At 43.0% G+C, this 14122-nt stretch overlaps 1 protein-coding gene across 3 annotated transcripts in view; it reads right to left on the minus strand.

The window, feature by feature from the left end:
- LOC119173803 (uncharacterized) overlaps positions 1-14122 on the minus strand; it is a 92297-nt gene that overhangs the window by 47381 nt on the left and 30794 nt on the right. For all 3 annotated transcript variants that reach the window (XM_075889763.1, XM_075889761.1, XM_075889762.1), the window contains 6 exons: positions 10306-10397; positions 7751-7920; positions 6798-6910; positions 6243-6367; positions 5521-5612; positions 4786-4898 (listed from right to left, as the gene is read on the minus strand). In XM_075889763.1, the coding sequence (XP_075745878.1) occupies positions 4786-4898; positions 5521-5612; positions 6243-6367; positions 6798-6910; positions 7751-7920; positions 10306-10397 (705 nt within the window). The remainder of the gene's footprint in view (positions 1-4785; positions 4899-5520; positions 5613-6242; positions 6368-6797; positions 6911-7750; positions 7921-10305; positions 10398-14122) is intronic.

The following is a 14122-nucleotide window of genomic DNA, read 5'->3' on the forward strand; positions in this document are numbered from 1 at the left end:
ACGGCGCGTCATCGGAGTCGTCTTTAGCCCTAACTCCGCTGACAGCGAGACTGCGGGCAGGAACGACGTGCTAGGGCACTCGTGGCGACGTGCTTCGTCGCAAGCAACGAAACTGTAAGCGGCGGCACGGTCAGATTACTACTAGTGGCCGCACCGGATGGACGATAAGATTACTACAAGCGAGCGCGCGGTCTACGAGCGCGACGCGTCATCGGAGTTGGCTTTAGCTCTAACTCCGCTGACAGCGACACTGCAGGCAGGAACGATGCGCTTGCGCATCCAAAACAACCCGCATGTTGTTTTGGATGCGCTGGACACCCTTCGCTCCTTCTTCGGCGCACATGACGACGACGTAGCAATGGACCACTTTTTCCAGTGTGAAGGGAGAGCTTTGAAGTTGTTGCATGGCAAGGATCGGCAAAGTACGTTGACCGATTTCTGGCAATAAATTTGAGTTCTGCTGGCTGTATCACTTTTTTGCCGTGACCAGGAGGCAAAATACCTACAGTAAAAGCTCGTTAATTTGACACCCGTTAATTCAGAAATCAGGATAATTCGCACGGCTCTATTGGTCCCGGCCAAAGTGCATGTTAATCTATGGGACCAAACCTTCGTTATTTCGTCGGAATTCGGCTCCGCACCGCTTAATTCGGACAAATGCTGATGGCTGCTGCTACACAAAAGTGTGATAAAGCAGCGCTGGCACCACTGGAGTGAAACCGAAACCTGAGTGGCATCGCAATCATTATCAACTAGTGGGGGCGATAGCAGCGTCACCGAACGTCAGCGTCTTCTTTCCTCTCCACTCAGCGCCTCCGACGCCATTTTCCCTTGTGTTGTCGTGTCGGAACCATCTCTTCTTGCGGAGTTCTCTTTTTCTTCCATTGTGACCGTATTTGCATTCCACCACCATCGTGCACTACAGTGATGGCAACGCCGAAAAAGCGACAGAACTATGACGCGAAGAACTTGGCGACTAAAGTGGAAATTTTGGAAGCACTGAAGAACGGCGAATCGCGACAGCAGGTTATGACGAAGTACAACGTGAAGCGGAGCACGTTGGGAACGTACGTGAAAAATGAACAACAGATTCGACAAGCCTTCAAAAGCGAGAAGTTTCATGCCTCTAGAAAGCGGTTGCGAACCGCAGCTCATCCTCAGCTCGAAGAGAAGCTTTGCTCCGGTGGATTACTGACTGTCACAACGCGCATCTGCCTATGAGCGGACCTCTCATCATGGCGCAAGGTGAGAAGTACGCTGCAATGGTGAACATTGAATCGTTCAAAGCGTCAGAAGGGTGGTTTGCAAGGTTTTGAGAGACACACGAACTTGTCTTCAGGAATGTGTGCGGCGAAAAGGCCAGTGTTGATGAAAGCGTGACCACCGAGCGGAGAAATGTGAAGCTGCTGGAGCACATCGCCGCATATGAACCACGTGACGTGTTCAATGCAGATGAAACTGCTCTATTTTTCAGAGCTCTGCCCGACAAGACGGTGACTTTCAAAGGGGACGCGTGCATTGGTGGCAAGAAGTGCAAGCAAAGGACAACTGTGCTTCTTGCCGCCTATATGACTGGCACGGAGCGCTTGCCACTACTTGTCATCGAGAAGGCGCTTAAGCCACGTTGTTTTAAGAACATCAAAAGCCTTCCTGTCGAGTACACAGCGAACAGGAAGGCATGGATGATATCGGACATTTTTCGCGGCTGGCTGCAGCAGTTGGACCGGCACTTCACGTCGAAGGACTGCAAGATAATTATGGTTGTTGACAACTGCAGGGCCCATAACTGTACAGTCGAACTGAAGAGCATCAAAGTAGTTTTTCTGCCGCCCAACACTACGTCTGCTCTTCAGCCGATGGACCAGGGTATCATTCACTACGTGAAGTCGAAGTACCGCAAGCACCTGCTAGAGCGAATGATCCTATGCTCAGAAGCTGGAAAGTTGTATCAAGTGGACTTACTCGGCGCAGTGCACATCATCGCCCACGTGTGGAAAAACACTCCGTCGCAAGTCATCGCCAACTGTTTTCGGCACAGCGGTTTTGTGAGGCCCGAGCATGCAGCAGTAGCTGACGATGGCATCGAGGAGGTGTCAGCCGAGTCCACCGACGATGACTGCCCGACTTTCCATGCTGTCCTTCCCAAAATGTGACCTTTCAGGACTACATCGCGATTGATCTTGGTGTCGCCACGAGTGGTCTCCTGACCGATCAAGAGATTATTAATGATGTCACGGGCGCCCATGAAGACCACGATTCCGACGAAGAATCATGCGAGGAGATACAGCCGCGACCTCATCGCACCTCACGGGAAGTCTCGGAGGCGCTGTTAATATTAGAGGACGCTTGCCTGAACACTCCCGACAGCTTGCGTGCTGTTGGCCATTTGGAACAGTCAAGAAAAATTGTGATGTCAGCCGGAATCTGCGCAAAAACGCAGACGACAATTACAAAATACTTCAACAAATAAAGGTATGCTTTTGCAGCTAGATTTTAAATGTTGTTTTCCCTGTTCATTCGTTAATTCGGCATTCGATTAATTTGGACAATTTTTCTGGTCCCGTGAAATCCAAATTTACGAGCTTTTACTGTACCAATATGGATAGGATAGTTAAAATAGCGGAGGAATTTTACAGAGCCGGGATAACTGTACAGTAGCCGGGATAACCACGACTTTTAATATTATAAGAACTAGCAGTAACCCGGATGACAGCCCACCAGTAATGATAGAAGTCAGAAAAGCTTTGGAGAGCATGCAAAGAGGCAAAACTGCTGGAGAGGATCAGGTAACATCAGATCTGCTGAAAGATGGAGGACAGATTGTGTTAGAAAAACTAGCCACCCTGTTTACAAGGTGTCTCCTGACGGGAAGAGTACCAGAGTTTTGGAAGAGCGCTAACATCATCTTAATACATATGAAAGGAGATGACAAGGACTTGAAGAATTACAAGCCGATCAGCTTGCTCTCTGTAGTATACAAGCTATTTACAAAGGTAATTGCTAACAGAGTAAAGAAAACATTAGAATTCAAACAACCAAAGGAACAAGCAGGATTTCAAACAGGCTACTCAACAATTGACCACATTCATACTATCAATCAGGTAATAGAGAAATGCTCAGAGTATAACCAACCACTATACATAGCCTTCATAGATTACGAGAAGGCGTTTGATTCAGTAGAAATATCAGCCGTCATGCAGACACTGCGGAATCAGGGCGTAGATAAAGTATATATAAACATTCTGGAAGAAATCTACAGGAGATCAACTGCTACCATAGTGCTTCATAAAGAAACCAACAGAATACCAATCAAGAAGGGTGTAAGGCAGGGGGACACAATCTCCCCAATGCTATTTACCGCGTGCTTACAGGAGGTTTTCAGAAGCCTAGAATGGGAGCAGTTAGGAATAAGAGTTAATGGAGAATACCTTAGTAACCTGCGCTTCGCCGATGACATTGCATTGCTGAGTAACTAAGGGGACGAATTGCAACTCATGATTACAGAGTTGAACAGGGAGAGCAGAAAGGTGGGTCTTAAAATTAAGCTGCAGAAAACGAAAGTAATGTACAACGACCTGTAATAATCAAGCTCCATGCTCCTGTAATAATCCCCTGTAATAATCAAGCTCCATGCTCGAATCAGCCAATGGCTGATCCATTGGCAGTGACGAGTGATTTTTGAGCTTGTAGAATCATATGCCGAGAGAAGAGAAAGTTTTTTCAGCTGATTTTGAGAATTTATTGTTAATTGCAGGCCCCGTGCTGCGCTTCAACATTTCGGTCGCGCTTTCTCGGTAGCCTCGACTACCGATCCGCCGCATTTTTTAAATATGATCAAAAAGTGTTGCAGGGCCCTTCTAAATTTAAAGTGGGGCTTTGACGACAAAGTGAATTTCCCCTGTGCAGTGCTCTCACAGCTTAGCACCCTCACACTGCAGTGAAACCACCTTAACAGGCAGTTACATCCGGACTCGTATACACCTATTCGTTCACTGCGAATACTTCGAAATTTTTAATAATTTAAACTTGAGTCAAAATGAATTCGAATACTCTACTATTCATCTAAATATTCGAAGCATTCGAATATTTAAACAAGCCTAGCCATAACCCATATGAAAGTAGTGCTGCTGGCAGGGACATCCTTTTGGTAAAAAATTAAGAGTTAATTTAATGATTGATTTGTGGGGTTTACCATCCCAAAACCACCATGAGACGCCGTAGTGGAGGGCTGCGGAAATTTCGACCACCTGGGGTTCTTAGTTAATTTAATGAGCAGAAACGTACTGCATAAAAGCATATTGTTGAACTCTAACATTACAGTATAAGAGATAGTTAAACTGTCTCTTAGAACTATTTCCACTAGAACTGCTGGCATTTAATTACAAATGAAGTCAGTAAATTGACGTAACTTTAGTAGCACTTCTAACCCAGCTCATTCAAATATTGAGCTATAGTCATAGATAATGCCCATTTACCACAAAAATTTTAGACGGACTTATCTGTAGCAATGGCACCTGAACTTTACACAGTCAATTGTCTAAATAAGGAAAAAGAAAAAAGAATGTCTGGACATTTTTGCATGTGCACTGTAAGAAAGCTAAAAAACGACGACAATTGCAGGTGCTAATAATTTTTGCAGCTTGTAATTACAATTCCAGTACAGATGATAAGGTTTCGTGGACATTTCAGTTTACAGCAGGCTGTTTGTCTTCTCAAACTGCTGGTGCCAGCAGCAGACTGAGAAAGAATGAAGTTCTCACGATGATAAGTGGTGGCAGACGTTACCTCTGTGGGTGTCGAGGCAGGGTAGAGAGGCGTCAATCGAACGAGAAGAGGTAGCTTGCTGGACGGCCGTTTGTCCTGTTCTGGCACATCCCAGGCTGGCATGTTGTTGGGGTCTGCAGATATGGCAGCAACCACATCGAAGCAAACTTTAGCTCGTTCCACACTTTCAAGCATTGAGACTCATTCACAATGGCAACTCCGGGACATAGTCTGACAATGTTCGTCGCAAATGTCTTAGCATACACAAGTTAAGAAGCGACCAGTCACACCAAAGTCACAGAGCAACCAAATTCAAACGATCCCATATAGTCAAGAAGCAGTAGTTTCCAATCAGCCTCACTTCGCAGTTGTGTGGCTGCAAAAATAAGCCATGAGCAACTGATCCAGAAGTCACTTTTCAACCAGAAGTGAGCACTCATGACTATTTGCGATCGGTTGTTATGCCAAAACAATGTAAATGTTCATGCCAGAAGTTTTACAAGCATCATATACATCCCACTGTATTTTTAAAAGTCATATGTCTTACAAAATGCCCAACAGCTTTGTTTAAAGCATCAAGTACATACTCTGATATTGAATGGTTTTCGACAACTAGCCGGTGTTCCTTGAAGACCCATGACAATATCAGTGTTGTATAACTGCGCTAAATCACCCATTTTACCAACTACTTCTGAGCGTGATAAATGTGCCAAAGATGAATGAGAAGTTGCTGACAAAAAAGTTGAGCCAGCTTACCCAAAGCCAGTTTTGCGAGGCGCAGGTCAGTAGTCCAGTCTCTTTTGACAGCAGGGCTTGACAGCTGGAAACTAACTTGTACTTTCTGGGACCTGCATTTCAAGGGTGTCGAAACGTAAGGACATACAAAAAGCCACCTCCGGTGGGCCACCTTTACAGTTCCTTACGAACTTAGACGGAAGATATATAAATTTTATATTTATATATATATAGTATATCTAATATATATACATATATTTAAGACGGAAGATATATAAATATTGGCATCAAAAAAATCAGCCAGCAACCTGAGCAAGAGAGCTTTTTCTGAACTATAAAGTTTGGCTCTAAACGATGTATGAGTGGCAGCTCTTGTAACTGCTCACATGAAGACAAAACTGCTGACAACACAACATTGTGCATTACCATCGCATTGGCTACACTGCAAGTAAACTACAAAGAAAGGATTAGCATTAGCCACATAGAATACACCTTACTTTGTGTAACTAGGCATACCAAGTTAAACCAATACTACAAAGTCCCACTAGAGATAGAAGCAAAGGCATCAAGCTCAAAAACAGAATGCAACAGCCAGCAATTATCATGGTAGATGGTTCAAGTGCTTGCCAAGCAACCCTATTCACGGAAAAAAAAATAACAGTTGCAGGTAAGGTTACCCACACAATATCAGTTCACAGTACTATTGGTTCTAAAAAGAGAAGTATAATGAAATGTGGCCCTACTTTGACTTCTGTGGGAGTGCCAGTTGCAGACAGCAGCTGTCGAGCAGGGTTATCTCCTCATCCTTCTGGCGCACTGCATCCTGAATGCTGCGTGCCATGCTCTGCACGCTCTCCACCGAGATTTCCTGCCAGGGCAGATGCCAAGAAGTACACACATGAGATCAATGTGTAAAACTTGGCACACTATCGACAGGACGTGCAAAGCCCCGCCAAAAGCCGGATGTGCCGATGCAGTGTAAATTAACATTCAGGTGGTGTCCAGAACAGAACGCCGAAAACTGCTCCTGGTTCATTTCATAAAAATTTAGGACAATTTTCGGCAAGCGATAGCGAGTAAATAGTCTGTCCATATACGACAAGTCAGAGAGAGCTCAGAACAACGTTAAACTTCTTAAGCATCTTCAATGTTTGTCAGAATTTCAAATGAACACGGCAGCATTTCCGCCTCAGCTAAAACGTAGCTGCCGTCAACCAGGCAATATTCAACCCTCTTTAGGTACAAGCGGCATGAGCTTCACCAACAAAATAAACCATGTGAGCAGGCATCCCACTCACCGAGTAAGGTCTCCGGAGGGATTTGACTAGCACAGCGATGCGGCTCACGACTTCCAAGTCATGGACAAGGTCAGTGAGCTCGTCGTACAGCACTTGCATGGAACCCGCACTCTCTGCAGAGCGAACAAGAGCAAAAAAGCACATGTGAAAAACTAAAAAGAAAAGTTACTAATCTATCCATAACTTTGGATCACGGAACCAGCTACACTTATTACCAAATTGTCGCACTCAATTTCAATGTCTTAATCATACAAAACTATGCTTGTTCAGTACAAGAGCTAAACAAACTACACTCAAACTTCATTATAACAAAGTTGCATCTTGCACCAAAAATAAATTCACTATATCCAAAAATCGTTATAAAGGTATATTCATAACACTGTCACACGCATTTTTTATTTACTTTGTTATAAAGAATATTTTATCTGGTTTCCTTACATCAAGGTTTCAGTGTATAGCTGAATTAAAACGAGGGGATTAATTAAGGCACATTACCTAAGCAAACTATTAAATGTGGACTCAGCAATGACAAGCACGGACACAACCCTAGACACTATAAAGTGATAACAAAAAGCCTAAACACTACAACTTATGCATTTTCCTGTTGAAAATGTACTATTAGTACATGTCTTGCAAGGTGATGAAACGACCGAGCTCACTACTCAGTTTGCAAATTTTCTTACAATAGCAACCTCAAGCAATGTGAAAAATCAGCACTATCTTTTTCTATCGTTGATAGTAAATCCAGCTACTAATATTACTGTGGATTTTATAGCTCAACGCTCTCGAGACTATGGCAAGCGAGTATTGCCAATGTTCCAATGCAATAGGTTCATGCAAGCTTGTGGCATTCTAGCACTGTACGTAACAGTATGTCACAAGCTCAGGACTAAACAGAAGTCTGTCCAAGCAATGCTGCACGCTCGTTACAAGTCCAGTAAGCAACCACCCACCAGGGTGCCCGACGGGTACGAGGCGTCCCGCTGAGTTTCGTGCCCGTCCGGAGGAGGCGAGGAGGTTGCGAGTGGCCGGGGCGATGTCCTCCTGCACGTCCACATCCTGCAGGGGCACTGCCCACTTGAGACTCAGCCGCTCCCTGCCACCCTGGCCCCCTTCCGATGGCCTGCACGACACAGACACACACAGAAGGCATCAGTGACCACCACCGACTCGTTTAAAATGTACGATTCACAATGTTAACACCTTCTGCAAAGCAAATACAGTCATTTGAAATATTCATAACGTTAAGTACTTTTGAAGAAACAACAGAGAGGAAAAACAGGGTCAAGGTCATGACTGAAGCAAAAGATCTGTGCACGTACACTGCAAAACATGTACAGAGAACATATTAACAGATGGTTGAGCTAATACGCTGAAAAACAGTTTCGTGTACTAAAGCTGAAATCTCAATGAATTACACTACTGGTCATACATAATGATAAAACATGCTATTCCAAAATGGTCCTGCGGGGTGAAAAGAAGCTACATTTAAAATATCCTTTCACAAAAATTGGGCTGTAAGATTGAAATTCTACATAACACACAACTTCATGCGACTGCAAAAACACATAAAATTAAAATAAGACGTATTTCTACAGTCGAACTCCGCTACAACAAACGCGGCTTCAACGAAATTTCCGCTACTATGAAAAATTCACGATTTCCCGTCAGCTGTCCACAGGAGTCAATGCATAAATATTGTCGCCACAACGAACACTTTTTCTTTGATTTCCCGCTTCAACGAAATTTCACGATGCGATTCCAGGCTCAGATACTTATGCAGTAAACCAAATCTTTACATTTCGATGCATTTTCAGGGCTTGAAAATGTGTCAATGAAGTCTAAAACACGTGTTGACACCACCAGAAACCGCCACTATACCGCCACAATTCAGCAAGCATGGGTGCCGCCATTTCTCGATAGCGATGGCAATGAGACTGCCCTGGCCCTGCTTTTGCCGCTGGCTTGCTTTCACGCTGCAAACAATCTGAAGCTGAAGCTCAGTCGCTCAGTTAATGGTTTCCTTCCCGCAGCTGTAGGGTGTGCTTGGCCAGTGTGGTAATTAATCAGAAAGGCTGCTCGTTCGCATTATCAACAAAATCAGCTAGCCGCGAGTGATTGATGATAGGAATGGCATAAAATAATGCAAAAGCCACCGCTCCACGATACTCTGCCTCCATCTTGGCTTTATCGGATACTTTTGACAGGTAAGGACAGGTGCTGGTTTTAACGTGTTAATGCAACTGTGGTTCGTTCACGAAGGCAGTTTTAGGGGTGTTTCAGCGTGCTTTTTACCATGGCTTCGCTATGCATGGGTGAGAATGACATTGTGACGCTGCTGGGAAAGAATAGAAAGCAGCGGACAATTTTTTAAATTTTGAGAATAAATGTTCCTTCGTTTTCCTAGCTCGGATCAGCTATAATTTTTCGATTTCACTACAACGAAATTCCTTCCACACCCCGTCGGTTTCGTTATAGTGGGGTTCAACTGTGTAGTTATTAACTTTAGTTTGTAACGCTTCCTTATTGCATAATTATTTTCATTTTTAAATTGCACGACTGCTTTATCTTTGTCGTCCTTTCATGTGAATTCTGTGAGAATTAAAGGAACACTAAGGAGAAAAATGATTTTTTGCGTATTTCTAAGCTACAGTTTCAGAATCCCGAAAACACCGCTCCAACCGTGATACAATGCTTAGTAAGCAAGAAAACGGGTGAAAAAAAATTCGGGCAGGGACACCACCTTGACATTGCCGCACCGGACACCGTGACGTAAGAAATTCTAAGGGCGCCTACTGGGTCCCATGTAGCTTCCTCTCAGTAAAAATGCACAACATTGTAATCTATGGGTGCCAGAGACATAGCATACGAAGCTTCAGAAAATTTTGTCGAGCCAATGCCATGAAAATACCAAAAATATACTTGAACTTTCTTATGTCTTGCACAGAGATTTCGGCACAAAATTTAAAAATGAATTTTCGGCCTTGATTTTCTCTGATAATAATGAACTTATGATGGCGAAACATGTGGCATTAGAGTTCTTAAGGTGCAGTTTCTAAATATAAACCAAGTCACTGTTCCTCTTTAGTGTCCCTTTAATTATGAATGAACAACAGGGCCCACGCTGGCACAAGGCCATCAAAACTAAACAGTAGGGTTTTTTTTTTTTTTTTAAGGATGCTCTGCTGTTCCTTTAATTGAAAAAGAAAAAAATGGAAGCCCAAAGGGCAGTTCATATTAGCTTGTGAGCCCTTGTGCTTTCTCAACTAGCACAAAACTTTAGATTCCATTACATTAACTGTAATAGCAGCATCTTTTCAAATATTTAATGTGTGATTAAAGAAAGGCCTTAGAAAAAAACTGTAGGTACACATTAGGAGGGAACATACATGTTCCCTCCTAAAGGTTAACTAAGCTGATGTCGAATATATGCAAGCCACAAACAGTAATGGAACTTGCAGCTCACTACATGTTTAAGTACAGAGTGACAATAAAAACATTACACCACCTTGAAGTCACAGTGACGCAGACAAGAAGGTCGTTCAGCAGGAAAATACGCCGCGGTTTCGACTTGACAACAAGCCCGCTCTGGTCAACTTCCTGCAGTGTGTAAATGCAAGTAAGGGAAGCCATCAGTGATTAGGCAACAATCAAGCAGCAAGACTTCTAAATAGTGGCAGCTACAACAAACAAAACCTAAATTCGGTACCACGTTATGCATTTAGTTTTTCTATTGGCTGCCATTTTTAAAGCGACTAGAACAAGAACTCTCAATGCGAGTCAAAATTATCTTGCCAGTGACGACCCTTACACTGTCACTGTAGCTTACTTACGAACAATCTTCATACTGGAAGAAATTAGAGCACAGCAAGGGCATTAGATTTCACTTGACCAAGCGAAAGCAAACTGGAGTGTAGTTAACAATACAGGAAACAAGAAATCGTAAGATGATACACGCTCTTTCCTGCCACTATAAATGTACGTGCATAGATTTTGCAGACACTAGAGGAAATTGATATGGTGGTTCGAGATTCACATGAGATATGGACAAATATTTAATACAGATGCAAGCTCCCACATGCAAAGTTCATAAGTAACAGGATAGCAAAAAAGAAATTATGCTAAATGTATCATCATTTCAGTAATCACTACAAGGCTCACATGAAAGTGTCTACACAACAAAGACACACCATAGACTATGCCTCAAAAGCATACCTGTCAGTCGCTATAGATCAAGATTATCAAAGCCCAACGAACACAACATTGAAAGGGGTGTGAGGGGTACGTACTCACAATATTAGTGAAGATTTCAGATTCAGTAAAGCATGGCAAACAACACACTGTTTACAGACTGAACTGAATTTCATTGGGACTGACTTTGTCGGCTTTTAGAACTTGTCCACATCTGCATTAAGTAGCCCGAGGCAAGAACTCCCTTGACATACTTTCACAACCAAAAAAAGAAAAAGAAAACCTTACTAACTGGAGACTGATGAGCAGAACTTCTCACAAACAGTGCATTTGTTGCAAATACTGATTTGCAACACCCCCCACAATATCTTAAATTAAGCCAAACACCCAGACATTACAAATGTGCAACAATTCGCAACTCTATAAAACGCTGTGTGATGCAAACACTGGCCGAAAAAACAGAGATGGCTAAGCTTAACAATGCAACGTGGGCACTTTCGAGCTGTGCGGAAGTTTTTTGACTGTGGCGTCAGATTGCGTTGCTTCCTCTAGGCGAAAGGGTGCTGGCCGCAGACCACCTGCTTTTCGCCGACATGAACTATTTCACGGGCGAAACAGAGGATATAGTTGCGCTAGGCCCACAAATTTCTAGCTTCTTCGGCGAAGCGCATCAAATTCACTTCAAGTTTGTGGCGTCTGTGAATGAAATACGACAAAGTAGACGTGGTCGGACTTAAGGGGGCAGACTGGTCTTTGAGACCAATAAGTGACAAAAAAATTCATTTTTCAAAATTGACATATTTGGTTTCTGCAAGTATTTTACTATCTCAGTGCAAATTTTCACACACCAGGACGTGGTAATTTCTTTCTAATGTCATTCTAAGTGCCCATATTCTTGGTGCTGTTAACATGCAGAGCCTGCGAAAAAAATGGGAAACTGACTTCGAGGCTTTTTTTATAATTGGCCGGCACCTGTGTTAGAAGCTCTGCTACGAATTTATGAGCACCTTTATAAGGATTGCAAAACATGCGCACCATGGTTGTTGATTTTTGAAGAAGCTGTGTGTTTTCAGTTTTTTCCATTATTCCCAAAAAAGTCAATTTACGGCTGTTCAATTTTGAGGCCTCAATATCTCTGCAGCTAGAGCAGGTACAACAATAATTCTTTTTGCAATGAAAACCTGTATGTGTGTAGAATGCAAGTATGGGAACAGAATTTAGAGCACAAGCCTTTTTAATTAATTACTCAGCAAAATTGTAACACAATTCCAATTGCTTTCGAAAATAGATAGTTCATTTTGCTGTAAAAATAACCAAGAAAGGCTTGAAAACAAAAAAACTCTCGCATACTTTTAATCTATAGTCATTAGCCTATGTTGGCATATCTTAACTATCACTTTAATTAAGCACTTTCTTTTTCTATGGCAGCCTTAAATAATAGGGGTTGAACCTAAGTTATCTCAGGAACAAGATGAGTTACAAGAAAACCATATAAATATTTGAAATCAGAAGAAAAAACTGCATAATCCAGTGCAGTTTGATCAAGATCACAGTAAAAATAAACAAAAAAATTCTAAGATCAGTCCGCGCCTTTAAACCAAACACCAAATATATTTAACTGCTTTTAGCATGACAACATCCCCAACTGAAACAAAACACATCAATCAACACGCTGTAACAACCTTACACAATATTTCAATACACTCAATCAAACATAAGAACAAACACAAGGTAGCCCGAAGGTGGCACCGCCAACGCTAGGCTCACCATGAGGACTCACAGCAGACAGCCAGTGGTGCCACCCAACTTTGTGTTGGGTGGCCCACCCGTACCCCCGAACATTACTCCAATGTTTCGAGAAAAACAGTGCGTTCGTTATGCAAGTAAATACAGTATATACACACAAACATACATATATACATGCTACACACGCACAACATTTGCACGTGTTTGTGTGCATGTGTATAACGACATGCGAAATCAAGAGTGTTTGGGGGAAGGATTACAGCAGATTAACTTGAGAGTGGGTAGCACTACGACTTGCACAGAAAACAAGCTTACGCAAAAAATACAGTCACCCATATAACAGAACGAATTTCCAAAAGTAGTTTCTTATACAGTTAACTTCCAATAATTGAAAGCCACTTAATTGGAATTTTCTGTTAATTCAACAAGTGGTCCCATTAATTTTGCATGCACGCTTATAGGAAGAAATACTCAATAATTAGAAGTAAAAAGATTGTGATGTTGGTTAATTAGAACTTATTTTTCAGTCGAGAGCCTCAAGGTGACCATAATTTTTCAATAAAATGGGAAATTTTTCATGTGCCAAAACCACTAGGACAGCTGTAAGATCGTCCCCATCGCCACTGCCCACAGAACCACGGTTCATGAAGCGGCGATCTTGTTTAGTCCACGCAGGGGCATTGCATTGATCGAATCGCCTAACTCGGTCTTTCGTTTTGATGTGTCGAGTGCTTCAGCCGCACGTTGGTTGAAGTCTGGTTGAAGTTAGAACAGCGTGACTGGACGCTGACGGAAAAGAACATGCAAACACACACACACAGAACTCATACACACGCTGTGTGCGTGTTTGCATGTTCGGCTCCGTGCGCGTCCAGTCACGTTATTCAAACAGCATGATAAGCTAACTAGCCCGCCAACGCACTGTAGGTTGTCTCCGCACGCATTTCCACAGCCGATTTTGAGCGTTGTGGTGGCGAAGTCTGATAATGGCAACTTGCGGCCCCAACCGAACGCTTGACCTGGTGATGAAAGTCTCAAAAAAACTTCATCAGGGAGGCACCGCCAGGCAAGACATTGCACGAAAGTACGGTGCTAGGCCTAAACAGCTGAACTTGGAGGACAGTAGTTCTGGGGCCATTCTTAGTAATGTCCGTTTTGAAAAATTTGTTGCCTGTGGACAACGTCGATACATGCCCTCTACTATCGAAAAAAAAATGTTGTGCAAATGGTTCGGCTAGTGGACGATGAAATTGAAACGAACTGCCACAGAGGACTACCGTGCTGGACTACAGATGTTGCTTTGGGTCTTGCTCCTGCGCTGCGGTTATTATGTTCTGTTGAAGAAGACAGTGCTGAAGAAGCACTTCGACATGTGAGGTACTTGGAAA

This window comes from Rhipicephalus microplus, chromosome 3, assembly GCF_043290135.1.
Source record: "Rhipicephalus microplus isolate Deutch F79 chromosome 3, USDA_Rmic, whole genome shotgun sequence".
Classification (NCBI taxonomy): Eukaryota; Metazoa; Arthropoda; class Arachnida; order Ixodida; family Ixodidae; genus Rhipicephalus; species Rhipicephalus microplus.